We start from the raw sequence: 14,267 nt of genomic DNA on the forward strand, positions 1-14,267 counted from the left end.
TTTCACAGGTACATACATGTATCAAAGTTTTTTGAATATGTATAATTTATTCCACATCAAATATTCTTCAATAAAGTTGTAAAATAAAGTACAATGATCCTTAAAAAACCACACACATTAGTCCCAGTTTCATATGCCTAGCAAGAAGGGTATCCAGATGCACAGAACGTGTCAGAGTATGTAGCTAACTTCCATGACAAAAAGCCCAAGGCTCTGGGATGAGCCATTCCAGAAAACTTTGAAGTGACTAGCTTTTTTTTTTTTTTTTTTAATTTTATTTATTTACTTGACAGAGAGAGACAGTGAGAGAGGGAATACAAGTAGGGGACGCGGGAGAGGGAGAAGCAGGCTTCCCTCGGAGCAGGGAGCCTGATGTGGGGCTCAATCCCAGGAAGCTGGGATCATGACCTGAGCCAAAGGCAGACACTTAATGACCGAGCCACCCAGGTGCCCCATGACTAGCTGTTTTTGATTCATGTCTGATTTAATATGGTAGAAACAACATGAGATTTTGAAATCAGAGATATCTGGGGTCCAATCATGCCTCTGTCACCACAGAGTTCTGAATTTGTCTGAACAAATTTAGTGCATATGAACTTTAATTTTAACTATAAGTAAGGACAGTAACATGTGCCTTACAGGAAAGACTGCTGTGAATATTACCATTAACATATCCAAATTGTCTTTGCATATAAAGGGCAAAGCCATTAACTAATACAACAAAAGTTACATGGTAAGGGAATGTGTTTTTATAAATAGAGCTATACCCCACAGAGGAAATATCACCATAGCACATCTTTATACGGTATCTGACGTTCATAATTATACCAAATGAAATGTAAATTATGTTCCATGTAATCATTTTAATAAGACACAATATTTTAGACATGTTTTAAAAAAAAATTCTCAGGGGCACCTGGATGGCTCTGTCGTTAAGGGTCTCCCTTCGACCCAGGTCATCATCCCAGGGTCCTGGGATCCACCCTACATTGGGCTCTCTGCTCAGTGGAAAGCCTGCTTCTTCCTCTCCCACTCCCCCTGCTTCTGTTCCCTCTCTCGCTGTGTCTCTCTGTCAAAACAATAAAATCTTTAAAAAATTTTTTTCAGCACTTCAAAATATAAATTTAGCTATCTGAAAATTCATTTATGAGGAATATTTGTTTCTATCGCTACCAAATAAATGAAGTACTTATCTTATTTGGTGCTAGTTCTATTATTATTGAAATATTATTGAAATAATTGAAGTTCTATTATTATTGAAATATTATTATAATGAAATAATTATTGAAATAATGACTTACCAGTCTGTCAGTAATTTGGGAGCCAGGCTGAGAAGGACTTTCTTGAAGGAGCCTTGAAATCAATCTGGAATGTCACTAGTATTACAGTCATGTTCTTGTCTTCAGGTCAGATAGCTTTTGTGGCAAATACAAGAGAATGGTAAGTTTTGGTCTGTTTCCTAACAGTAGAAGATATAATCACTTCAATACTAGGCATGGTCTCTTATGGGTAAGTCATCTTAATCTTTCTGTGGAATTTCCCTGCTTTAATATCATTTAAAGTCTAACCACTGGGGATGTCTGGGTGATTCAGTTGTTTAAGTATCTGCCTTTGGCTCGGATCATGATCCCAGGGTCCTGAGATGGAGTCCCACATTGGGCTCCTTATTCAGCAGGGAGCCTGCTTCTCCCTCTGCCTGCTGCTCCCCCTGCTTGTGCTCTCACAAATATGATCTTTTAAAAATAAAGTCTAACCACTGTACAGCCAATAGAATCAGTAAATAATTGTCTATCCACAAATAATAACATTGGTCACATCAAATGTTCAAATGTTAATGATTTCTTAGAAGTAGTTTTAATCTTGATTCATATAGCCCTGTGTTGACATCATGGCCTGAAGTAGTAGATTCTGCTCCTTAAATGAATTATCCTTCATCTTCAAATCTTGCATACACTGCATTCCACAAAGCAAGCTAGCTGACTTGTACATCGAATCACAGTATTAGGTGGGAATTATATCTTGTGCAGGAGACATATCCCCTAGACTTTCATTCAGTATAGCTAGCCTCTATTGAGTGACTGTTGCATGCATGGCACACATGCACACTTTAGCGTTTTTCTAGGAAACTCAAGTCATATATTAATAACTAAAAGATTCATAAACCGTATCAATGCTAGTATTTGGTGGTTTGCAGGGAAGGGAAGGAATCAGCACCCCTAACTTCCATCCCCACCCCCAAGTTGTTAAACAGTCAACTGTTTCTATTTCTTATGCTAAAGAAACAGTGGGTAGCTCCTAAATTTAGCAGCAAAACTATGTACCAAACTTCATGAACAGTGTGGATATTTTTCTATCCTGTATCCCAAGAATGGTATCACAAAACGTTAAACTCATTTTAAAACATGGTCAAAACTTCAAGCTTTCACACAATGAAGGTTTGGGTCAACTTTTAGTTCTTCTGTTGTGTACATCATAAGGTATTTGTAACTTAGCAAAACTCAGGCTTTCTCCGTTTTAATTGTTCTTAAAGACAGTTTGAATAATTTTTGACTCTCCTGGAAAAGACTATGCACTTCTACCATGTCCTAGTGTTACAATATAATTCAATTATACTAATCAAATATACTCATTCCACTGGGTTCTGCTTTATGGAATTGACTTTTTCTTAAACCAAATGTGAAAAAAGTGTTATTAAAATGACATTGGAGGGCGCCTGGGTAGCTCAATCGTTAAGCGGCTGCCTTTGGCTCAGGTCATGATCCCAGATTTCTGGGATCAAGTCCCGCATCAGGCTCATTGCTCAATGGGAAGCCTGCTTTTCCCACTCTAACTCCCCTGCTTGTGTTCCCTCTCTCACTGTGTTTCTCTCTGCCAAGTAAATACATAAATAAAATCTTTATATATATAAAAAAAGAGGTATTTAAAATGACATTAGAACCTTTAGTATGAATAAATTTTAAAATGTAAAATGGGAATACACAAAATTTTAAGTGAGCATTTCCTTGAATATCTAGGCTGAAATGGTTTTCTCTCAGAAATAGCCTTGAAATTACTTCCAACTACAGATAGCTGACTCTTGACAATGAATACCGTATACTAATCAATACCCACAAATAAAATCTATCGTCCTTCAAAATAAAACTCACATCCAAAGTTAGCAGTGGAAATCTCTTACAGTGAAAGCTGGCGGAACTGTATATCACTTTTTCAAATCCAGTCCACCTTTGGATTGGCTTAATATACATATATTTCCATTCCTACATGTTCTTCTTACATTACTGACACTTCTCCCAGCAGGATTATGTTCCTTTCACCTCATGCTGGGATTGAGTCTTCTGAGATATCTGATGTTGTGACAGAGTATAGTGGAAGGTTTGATAGGACTTCCACATCTAAGTCCTTAAAAAAAAAACCCAGCTTCTGCCTGGCTCTGCCTCAAAGTCCTGAAATAAATCCAACTGCCCTGAGGCCACCATGCTATAGATCTTTAGAAAAAGACTGACCCACTAACAGGGAGATCCTTGGAGTATCTCCCTAGCTCATATAGGTGAAAGCCTTTTATTAAAGTAAGTTCTACATCTAATGTGGGTCTTGAACTCACAACCCTGAGATCAAGAGTTGCATGCTCTACCAACTTGAGCCAGCCAGGTGCCCAGTGTGAAAACCTTTATAAAGGACCTCAGAGCTATCTGACTGTAACTTCATGAGACCCAAAGCCAAGATCCAGAGATGCCGCTGAATTCCTGACCTGAGATTGTCTCAAGCCATTAGATTTCAGTTGGTTTGTTACATAGCAATGCTAATAATGCACACTGTGATGCCAGTTACCATAGCCATCACTTACGTGGGCTCATACTAGAGCTGTACCTTTTAAGTGTGGCTTAACTGCACCCACAACCCTTCCTCTCTGCAATACACACGTTTGTAATATTAAAATGAAGTGATGACAGAGAGAAGTTAACATGTAACTAAATGTATCTGGTTCCTAAATTTTGTTCACGGGCCTTACACAACATGGGTTTGTTAATAAAAACATTTCTCTCCCTCAGACTTCAATTTTTTTTCCCCTAAGTCCCTATCTATGTAAAGATTTTATTTATTTAACAGAGATCACAAGTAGGCCAGAAAGGCAGGAAGAGGAGGGGTTGGGGGAGGTAGGCTCCCTGCTGAGCAGAGCCCTATGTGGGGCTTGATTCCAGGACCCTGAGCTAAAGGCCTAGGCTTAATACACTGAGCTACCCAGGCGCCCCCATTTTTATACTTTATACAGGGATTGCCAACCCAATCCAGATACCTGAAGACCTCAGGTCAAATGTAATCAGATTTGAATAATTATATAACTGATTTAGGTTTTCACATTTCCTAACCAAACAGGAGACAACTGAACAGTGGCTTACTTTCTAGGTGATTTTATGCTGCGTTTTTTGTAGTTTACAAAGTCAGATTTGAGGACAATTGCTGCCTAAGGTGGTTTTAGCAGGCACCTGGGAGGCTCAGTTGGTTAAGCGACTGCCCTCAGCTCAGGTCATGATTCTGGAGTCTCAGGATTGAGTCCCACATAGGGAATCCCTGCTCAGCAGGGAGTCTCCTCCCTCTGACCTTCTCCCTTCTCATTCTCAAATAAATAAATATATTTTTTTTAAAAAGTGGCTTTAACTATCAAGTGCTTTGGTCCTTTTAAAAACTATCATTCTAGGGGCAACTGGCTGGCTCAGTCAGTAGAGTATGTGACTCTTGACCTCAGGCTTATAAAGTCAAGTCTCACACTGGTTCCAGATTACTTAAAAAAACAAACAAACAAACAAACAAAAAACCTTTAAATAACTATCTTTTGGGGGCGCCTGGGTGGCTCAGTGGGTTAAAGCCTCTGCCTTCAGCTCGTCATGATCTCAGGGTCCAGGGATCTCTGTGTCCAGGGATCGAGCCCCGCATAGGGCTCTCTACCCCCACCCCCGCCCGCCTCTCTGCCTACTTGGGATCTCTGTCAAATAAATAAGTAAAATCTTTTTTTTTTTAAAGATTTTATTTATTTGAGACAGCTCACAAGTAGACAGAGAGGCAGGCAGAGAGGGGGGAAGCAGGCTTCCCACTGAGCAGAGAGCCCGATGCAGGGCTCGATCCCAGGACCCTGAGACCATGACCTGAGCTGAAGGCAGAGGCTTAACCCACTGAGCCACCCAGGGGCCCCAATAAATAAATTTAAAAAAAACTATCTTTTTAACAACCAGCCTAATTTACATATTTTTTCAATTTAATTTTAAAGTTTATTTAAGTAATCTCTACTCAGTGTAGGACTCCAACAGATAACCCCGAGATCAAGAGTTGCACATTCCAACTAAACCAGCCAGGTGCCCCTAGAAAAAAAAGATTTTCTTTTACAAATGAGGATTAGCAAACTCACTGGGATTTTTAAAAATTATAGTACATGTTGCAAAATTTGATTACATGCTGAAATTTACTTGTCAAAATAAAACCACACGTATTTATCCATATTTCAATTTAATTACAACTAAATCAAGTTTTTGAAAATTCAGGTAGATTTCCTTTATTTTTAGGAGTGTAAGTAGTACTGAACCAACAGTGATTAGTTTGCATTTTTTCCTTGAGGTTTTAACTTATACTTAATTCCTTCCACTTTCGGGTTAAATCTTTAAAAACTATTTTTAAAAATAACCACTGAATCACAGACAAATCATGAACAGTTGGGTTTATTTCAACAGTGGGTCTGAAACTCTCGCCTTAGGCAGGAGTACTACAGTAATTATACCAGGAATAGACAATTTCCTACACTGTCAAATATATAAAAGTTCCTCTTGCACTTTTCTCAACACTGATCAACAAGCAGATTCAGTCCACATTTGCTTTGATCATTCTACTGAGTTAACCCAAGCTTCTTCTTCAGAGACTCTGGCATTTCAGGTGGAGGAGGGCGAGGGAGCCTGAAGTAGACCTTCACAGAGTCATAGATGAACCACTGTAGTGCAGTCAGAGTGCCAATCATGATGATACGGGCAAAGAGTCCCTTCCATACACCTAGTGGAAATATGACACATGAATGAAAAATGGAATATACTCAAGTGTTACTCTTTGGGGTGGGGGTGGTGGTGGTGGTGGAATCCTACCTTTAAATCCAAGTCTCTGAAGGACTTGAGAAGCACTGCTACCTTTCTCCTTATTCAACACAGATACCACAGAATCAGCAGGGTGAGAAACAATTGCACAGAACACTCCAGCTGAAAAAAGTCAACATAAACAGTCCCACATGGGATTAATTTTAAAAATTCATATTACAACCAATAACCTTTTCCTAATTTTTAGTTCTTAAAAAGAATCAGATTTAGAGACTGACAAAGTTATATAGCAGTCTATCCCATGTAATAACAGAACAATCCTTCAAGTTTTTATATCCACATTTTAATTAACTTTCCTTTGTATTAAAAGTGTATTGAGAGACTAGACCAAAAAAAAAAAGTACAGCAATGAAATGAATATATCCCCCAAACTTAATCAAGACATGTAAACCTGAAAATAATTCTTTCAGAAACTAATTAACAAGCATTTATGAATCTTAAAAAGGCACAAAAAATGCTAGGGAAAGGTAACTTCTTTGGAATATTTTTTTCCCCCTCACAAAAAGGGGCCAATAATAGAAATGGTTACTTGTCCTCAATTTCACAGACAAACATGCTGTAAATAACTCATACCTATGTAACCTGCCACAAATGTTACAACCAGTTGCTCTGCCTTTGTACATTCACTTCGGGGCTTGGGAACCACAAACTTGTACAATGCTTCAACAGTACGTTCAAAGCAGGCAAATTTCATCATGGTGTATGGTATCTGTCTCATCCAGAGAGGAGCAACGCCCTTGTAGAATCTAGGAAACCAGACTTACTTTACTCAGTTGCATTTATTCACCTAGCAGAGATTCTCATCATTAACAGACATGTCCGCACACCAGCCGAGTCCTGATAGCAAAAAATGGCAGCATAATTGCATGTCATTTCTATCAGAACCTAAGACTAACATGCAGGTGTATTTATCTCACATGCCAATGACTCAAGCACCTTTGACTATACAACCAAAAAAGTTGCTGGATGTTTCTCTGACTGGAACTACAAGAAACAAGAAGTTTACAAGTAGAACTCAGTTCAAGATTGGCATCCACAAAGGTGGATCTAAGGAAGCATGTTGTAGCCAGACTATATACAAATTCTTAGCTGTGAACACAGGTAAGCCCCCCCTTTTTTATAAGATTCTATTTATTTAATTGACAGAGAGAAACACAGTGAGAGAGGGACCACAAACAAGCAGGGGCAGTGGGAGAGAGAGAAGCAGGCTTCCTACTGAACAGGGAGCCAGATGTAGGGCTCGATCCCAGGATTCTGGGATCATGACCTGAGCCCAAGGCAGATGCTTAACAACTGAGTCACCCAAGCACCCCCAGATGACAAGAATTCTAACAAGCCCTTCCCAAAAGTTAATAATGTCAAGTCATATGCAGACTGACAAACGGTTCATCAGAAAAAGTCTTTATGTCAGGGCTTAAACCATGAATCAACTTATCCCTATCCCTGGAGTTTATGTTCTATATAAAAGGTAAATATGGACATTAACGTAATAGCCTTAAAAAAAAAAAAAAAAAAGTCCAGTAGGTTTAATGCTAAGAAATGCAGTTCCCTTAAATGAGTATTTTTATACTGGTACTCTAGACAAATGCTCACTTACGCTTTTAAGCCTTCTTCCTTATACATTTTGGGAGCTGCATCCCTCAAAGTGTTGGCATAACCTGGCTGGGTTTGAATTCGAACCTTAGCAGCTTCCATAGGAGCCAGGGCAATGTCAGCAAAGAATTCAGCACTGGCAGAAGCAGCCAAATATAGTGATGTGCGCCAGAGATAGGCATTCTCCTAAATTGAAAAACATAAGAAGGAACATGTATCGCTATTGCATTGGCTGTTTTCAATTTCAAATAGGGGACAATTCTAGGAAACAGTACATTTCAGACAACCTAACAGTGTTTATCGTATGGTCCACAAACAACACACACGAGACTGAATGTATATCCTCTCTGTAATCTTATCAACCATAATACAATGTGAATTATTTTTTGAATGTCTAGGTGCCAAGTATAGTTGGCCCTTGAAGTACAGAGGAATCCCAGATGCTTTCTCTTAAAAAAACTCGAAATCTAACTTACCTGGAAAGCATCACAGTATAATACAGACAAAAAAAAAAAAGATCCTTTTTGGTTTTACAATTTAAGTTAAAACTTAGGACTGTCCATTTCTAAGTTAAAATTACATACCTCCCCAAGCATGTTGCTATACAAGACTTTGAAAACTTCATAAAAGCCAAACTTGCAGAGCCCCTGCATCGAGTAGCCAATGAAAGTCGGAGCCCATCCTTTAGCCAAACCACGAACACCATCCTCTTTAAGTGTAACTGAGAATCCATTAAATATGCCCTTGTACTTCTGGGGGTCCACCTGTATTTAAAACAAGAAGAAAAAAATTAATTCTATGTACCAAACAGCTATCATTTCTCATAAATATTTAATTTTACTATTACTAGTTCTTCCTTTGCTTCTAAAATAAACTTCAGTAACTACACAAAAGGTAGGCAAACACAAATTCACTGCATATCAACCTAGTATCTACAATCATCTTTGTATATTTAACTTTGTATATTAAGGTCTAGCTTTCTTTCTGTCAGACTTAAGTCTTAGAGGGTTAGTTAAGGCAGAATTCCTAGAAAAATACATGATAAAACTAACTCAAAATTTTTCACCATCCAACTCTACCACTTCAAAAAAATTAGTTTTAAAGCTTACTGCCTAAGAGAAAAGTCTATATCCCTGATATATGCTAGCCCATTAAGAAGTTTATATTATAAAGTTTCATGAACTGAAGGCAAATTAAACACAAATTTAAAAAGTAAATCAACATGAGAATCTGTCTTTTGACCTAAATTCACTTCAAGAGACACACATACATTTTAGTGAAGGTGTATTTCACATCCATTCTATTAACTAATGGGAAAAGAAAAAAAAAAAATCTTAATTTCACTCTATCTGCCAGTACTACAAGGGCTGGTATACGTCACCTTCCTCTCCCTGCTAACATTTCACCTTCCTCTGTCTTTTAGATAAGTAGACTTCTAATCCTGTTTGGGACAAATAAATTTTTGACGTTTTGATTATTTTTGTTTCAGTAATCCTAATTAAGATATTCTAATCATAAAAAACTTATATAAATAAATATACAAAAAGCTATGCCTACAAAATTTTAATACTAAGACAGTGAGGAGTATTTTTTCTAATCTTTATTAATGTTCTACCCTGACCCTATCAGTAAATAAGAGAAATGAAGTTACTTCAAAAATACACTATGGATTACTTATTGTAATATGCAACTGCTTATAAAATGACTATTTGGGAGCATAAAGAATCAGTAGGCCCTGAAGAAGGACTCTAGTCAGAACTGAGCACAGCAGCAAAATACCATTTATAGACAGGGTTTGAGATCCAAAATGTGCCTACACTCTAATTTTTAAGAGAGCCATTTCTTCAATTTAAAACACTAAAATAAAGATCATGAGTTAAGAAAATTTGGGTTTGGTTTCCTACCAAGGTTTCTAGCAGTTGTTATGTCTTCAAATTTTCTCATTTGTGAAGTCCTTTTAAAATTATTTGGAATTAAGTCACACATGAAAGATACATTCAGTATTGCCATCTAAATACAAACCTGCATTCGGCATTTCACTAAATCCAGAGGAACGACAGCAGTGTGTGTCAGACCACAACTTAAGACCCCACCAAAGCCACACAGTGCATAAAACTTCATGGAGCCATATTCGCAACTGTACTCTGTAGTAAGACAAGACACACCATGCATTTTAATATAAAACTCATGTTACTGGTTATCAACTTACCTCCTGGATAATTAGGTTTCCACACAGCTTGTTAGTAGATGTCTATGTTGTACAACTTTAAAAGCCATGCTTCAACAATATGCTTTCAATCCAACATGCAAAACAAACCTGCATTCTGCATTTAACCAGATCTAGAGGAACCAATGCTGTATGAGTTGTGCCACAGCTAATAATTCCTCCAAGTCCACAAAGGATAAAGAATCTGCCAGATCCATAGTCACAGCTATACTGCTCTGTTTGATTGAAAAAAAAATCAAGTAAGTATTTCTTCAGAGATGACTAAGGCCCCTGGAATGAAAGAGACCTATGATTCCCTGTCAAATAGTACTATCACAACTGAACAGCTTTGGCCACTGTTTACAATTAAGCTGAAAGATGATTTTCCATCTAGTGTTAAGTAACAAGACAATTACTGCCAAAATTAAAGAATCATTTAGATTATGAAGGTTCTGTGAGATACCAGCTCTTATTCGGCCATACTAAAAAGTCTTTGACAACATTAATAGCTCTTCGAATTAAAATCAAATTTCAAATTATTAACTGCTGATAAAAACACACTTCAGAATACAACCCAAACCCAGGAAGAGCACTAGACAAGTAAAAGGTTGCAAACTTCTAAATATACCCCAGTCACTAATTGATACTATCCCCATTTATGGATTCATGTTAAGCATAAAATTAGATAAACTCCTGAAGTCAAATACATTTACTAAATAAAAGTGTAAGGATTTTTTTTACCCACACTAAAGACATAACAGAAACATATAAATGATTTGAAAACTTTAGGTTTTACACAATGTAAATTCCTACAATCTGGTTTTCAGGTTTCTCTGTCCATACACTCCACTGGGATTTAAAACATTAACAATTAAGTTCAAGTTGAGTCTAACCAAAAAGATTCCTTAAAGGTAAGACTAAGGGGATCCCTTCCAATTATTTATTATTTATTTATCTCCTTTTTATAGCTTATCTGGGGCTTCTGTCCCCTCCTTTACCAATTACATTAAAACAAGAGACCCAATTATCTCAGATATCTCCTGTCAGCAAACACTAGACTTCGGGAATACTTGAGAAAGGAGTTATTTTTAAGAAGAAAATTAAAGCCGGGGCGCCTGGGTGGCTCAGTGGGTTAGAGCCTCTGCCTTCCGCTCGGGTCGTGATCCCAGCGTCCTGGGATAGAGCCCCGCGTCGGGCTCTGTGCTCAGAGGGAAGCCTGCCTCCCCCTCTCTCTCTGCCTGCCTCTGCCTACTTGTGATCCCTATCTGTCAAATGAATAAATAAAATCCTTTTAAGAAAAAAAAAAAAAAAAAGAAGAATTAGAAAATTAAAGCCAAATCAAGTAACAGACAGAACTGCAGGTGGCCAGTGGCTAGGAAGGAGACTTTACCCAACACTTAAGTCCACTGACCAAGCGGTCTCACGGCAGAGAGGATAAGGAGCTAGTCACCGCCTCTGTAACTACTCTCCCGAGGACGTGGAGGTCACAGAAGGAACTGTGCCTGGGCCCTTCCACGCCCTTGAAGGAGGGCCAAGGATCGGACACACGGCCTAGAGCGAAAAGGGCTGACATCCTAGGGCAAGCAAAGCAACTAGGCCCCGTCCTGTGGTGCAGAAAGCCAGGTGCGTCCTTCTCCTCTATCCTCCAGGCCACTAAGGCCGAGTGGACCACGAGGGCACATAACGACCACATCGGGGCAGGGTCTAAGCTCACCTTCCACAGCGGCTGCTGCCAAATTGCGGGAACGTCGGGGCGGGCCCGGTGGTCCCGCGGGGCTGCTGCGGTGGCCCGTGAGGCCATCGTGTACCAGCTGCAGGTGGGGCGCGTTGAAGGGGTTCGCCCGCGCCAGATGCGCCACGGACGAGAACATCTTCCTAAGGGAAGAGAGCAGCGGTCGGAGATAAGGTAAAGGAGCCCCTCAGGCCGCCAAAGTCACCGGCACCCTAGAACCCCGACACGGGCTCCTCCCGCCTCCGCGCCCTTGAGGAGGTCATGGCGGCCTCCTTCAAGGAGATCGACCAGGCCTACAGCCTAAGCGGCTCCTCAGAGGGGCTCCGTTCCCCGCACCCACCGGAGGCAAGGCCTGGTACACTCACTTCCTAAGATGGCGAACACACAACCGCTCCCTCGAAAAGGCTGCGGCTCACAGAGGCCGAACGTCCTCCCGACCCTTAGATCTGTGCCCTTCGCGCGTCGTCACCGTGACGCACACTACGCGTCACCGCAGCAAGCGGCACCCATTGGCGGAAAAGAGCGCCGATGCCGTAGCGTCATCGCGTTCTCCTAGCAACCCTATCTCCGCCCCCGTCCGCCCCAGCCCTTCCGGCCCGGCTTCTGCGCAGGAGGATTCGTTCTGCGCACGCGCGCATTCCGAGCCGGGTTTTTGAGTGGTGTGGGTTTGTGCTCGTGACCTCTTCTTTTGTCCCTTCACCTTCAAGCGTCTTTCCTTGACGTCGGGGTTCACTTTTTTTACGTTTAAATGAGTCCCAGTATAGTAGTCACTTAAACAGAAGGAGGAAAAAAAAACCCCGAATGTGGGATGATACTTTATTTTGGTGTTGCAGTTAGAATGTTACTGCAGTATTACACATAGAAAAGTCTGCATTTGCTGTTAGGCCACAGGAGAGTATTTTAAAAGAAAATGTGCAGCAAGGACTCTTTAGACAAGACAGCTTGGGGTTTCATCAGAATGGTTTATATGACGTACCAAAACATACAGTAAATGCATTTTAACGCTACCTGGGGGTATATGGTTGAACTAGAGTGAAAGTGACTGCACATTTTGTGTGTTCAATAAATTTGGAAATTTTTCATTAGATTCAGTTCAACACAAAAGGACCTAGTTTAATTGGGGAAAGTTTAGTAGGGTTCAAACCCCTACTAGAATTCTGGCTCTGACATAGTCCTGACTCTGGACAAAGTAACCTTGGGAATTCACTCGATCTCTTTGAACCTGTTTCTTAGTGTAAGATGACAGTTGTGGGTAGCCCCAAGGGCTTGTACAATTATATAGGGCCTGTGCTAGATTTGATGCTCTGCTGTCACCATTTTGGAATTCTTAATAATAATGAACAAGAGGTGGGGCGCCTGGGTGGCTCAGTGGGTTAAAGTCTCTGCCTTCGGCTCAGGTCATGATCCCAGGGTCCTGGAATCGAGCCCCACATCAGGCTCTCTGCTCAGCAGGGAGCCTGCTTCCTCCCTTCTCTCTCTGCCTGCCTCTCTGCCTACTTGTGATCTGTCTGTCAAGTAAATAAATAAAATCTTTAAAAAAAAATAATGAACAAGAGGCCTTGCATTTTTCATTTTGCACTGAAATTACAAATTACATAACTGGTCCTGCATGGGAGTAACATCTATCTTGCAAAGTTTATGAGAATGCAATGAGACAATATCTAAATATGGGGATTTTAGTCAGGCAGAACTGGGGAGAGGGTCAGTGGTCAGTGAGTTATTAAGAGAGTAGGGTAATTCTTGCTCACTTGACCTAACAGGATTCTTGCTGAAGGCAGTCCAAGGTAATCAGATATTACTTGGGGAATGAGGAATTTGATAAGGTATTGAGGGTAATCAGATATCAAGGCTGGGGAGGGTGCCTGGCTGGCTCAGTTAGTGGAACATGTGATTCTTGATCTCAGGGTTGTGAGTTCAATCCCCATGTTGGGTGTAGAGATTACTAAAAGAATAAGTAAATAAAATAGATATCAAGGGACACCTGGGTGGCTCAGTCAGTGAAACGTCTGCCTTCGGCTCGGGACTTGATTCCAGGACCCTGGGATCTGCCCCTTCTTTCCCCACCCCCACCCCTACTCATGTTTTCTCTATCTCAAATTAAAAAATATATATCAAGGTGAGGAGGTTTTTTGTTAAGCTAAGTAGATAGAATTCTTTTTTTCCCCTATTTTATTATTATTTTTTTCATCATGATAAGTATACTCTTTAATCTCCATCCTCTATTTCACCCATCCCTACCACCCACCTTCCCTCTGGTAACTATCAGTTTGTTCTCTGATGTTAAGAGTCTGTTTCTTAGTTTGTCTCTCTCTCTCTCTTTTTTTTCTTTGTTCACTTGTTTTGTTTCTTAAATTCCACATATGATTGAGATTATATGGAAAGAACTTTCTCTGACTGAATTATTTCACTTAGCATTATTCTCTCCAGCTCCAACCATGTTGTTTCAAAGGGCAAGATTTTTTTTTGACAGAATTCTTGCTACAGGTGGGCTCTTGGAGGACATGTTCAAGGACACGTTGAAAGGGTTGAAAAGGGTTCAGAGGAGGCTAACTAAGATTTGGTCAAGGAAGGACTCTTGTTTGGCATGCCTGGTTGGCTCAGTCAG

At 40.0% G+C, this 14,267-nt stretch overlaps 1 protein-coding gene across 3 annotated transcripts; it reads right to left on the reverse strand.

Moving 5' to 3' along the window:
- Nucleotides 1–5,681: 5,681 nt before the first annotated feature.
- Nucleotides 5,682–12,281, reverse strand: SLC25A3 (solute carrier family 25 member 3). Of its 3 annotated transcripts, none has more exons than XM_080811413.1 (8): nt 12,028–12,281; nt 11,645–11,805; nt 10,042–10,166; nt 8,309–8,488; nt 7,729–7,910; nt 6,705–6,877; nt 6,123–6,233; nt 5,682–6,033 (listed from the first exon to the last, which is right to left on the reverse strand). In XM_080811413.1, the coding sequence occupies exons 2-8, from the start codon at nt 11,799–11,801 to the stop codon at nt 5,873–5,875; spliced, it is 1,089 nt and encodes a 362-aa protein (XP_080667539.1). In that variant the 5' UTR covers nt 11,802–11,805; nt 12,028–12,281; the 3' UTR covers nt 5,682–5,872. The 3 variants fall into 3 exon arrangements, with proteins under 3 accessions (XP_080667539.1, XP_080667540.1, XP_080667541.1); XM_080811414.1 differs by lacking the exon at nt 10,042–10,166 and adding an exon at nt 9,747–9,868 and having other exon boundaries at nt 12,028–12,149; XM_080811415.1 differs by having other exon boundaries at nt 9,747–10,166; nt 12,028–12,078.
- Between the last annotated feature and the right edge of the window lie 1,986 nt (nt 12,282–14,267).

The sequence above is a fragment of the Martes martes genome, assembly GCF_963455335.1.
Source record: "Martes martes genome assembly, chromosome: 8".
NCBI classification, from domain to species: domain Eukaryota; kingdom Metazoa; phylum Chordata; class Mammalia; order Carnivora; family Mustelidae; genus Martes; species Martes martes.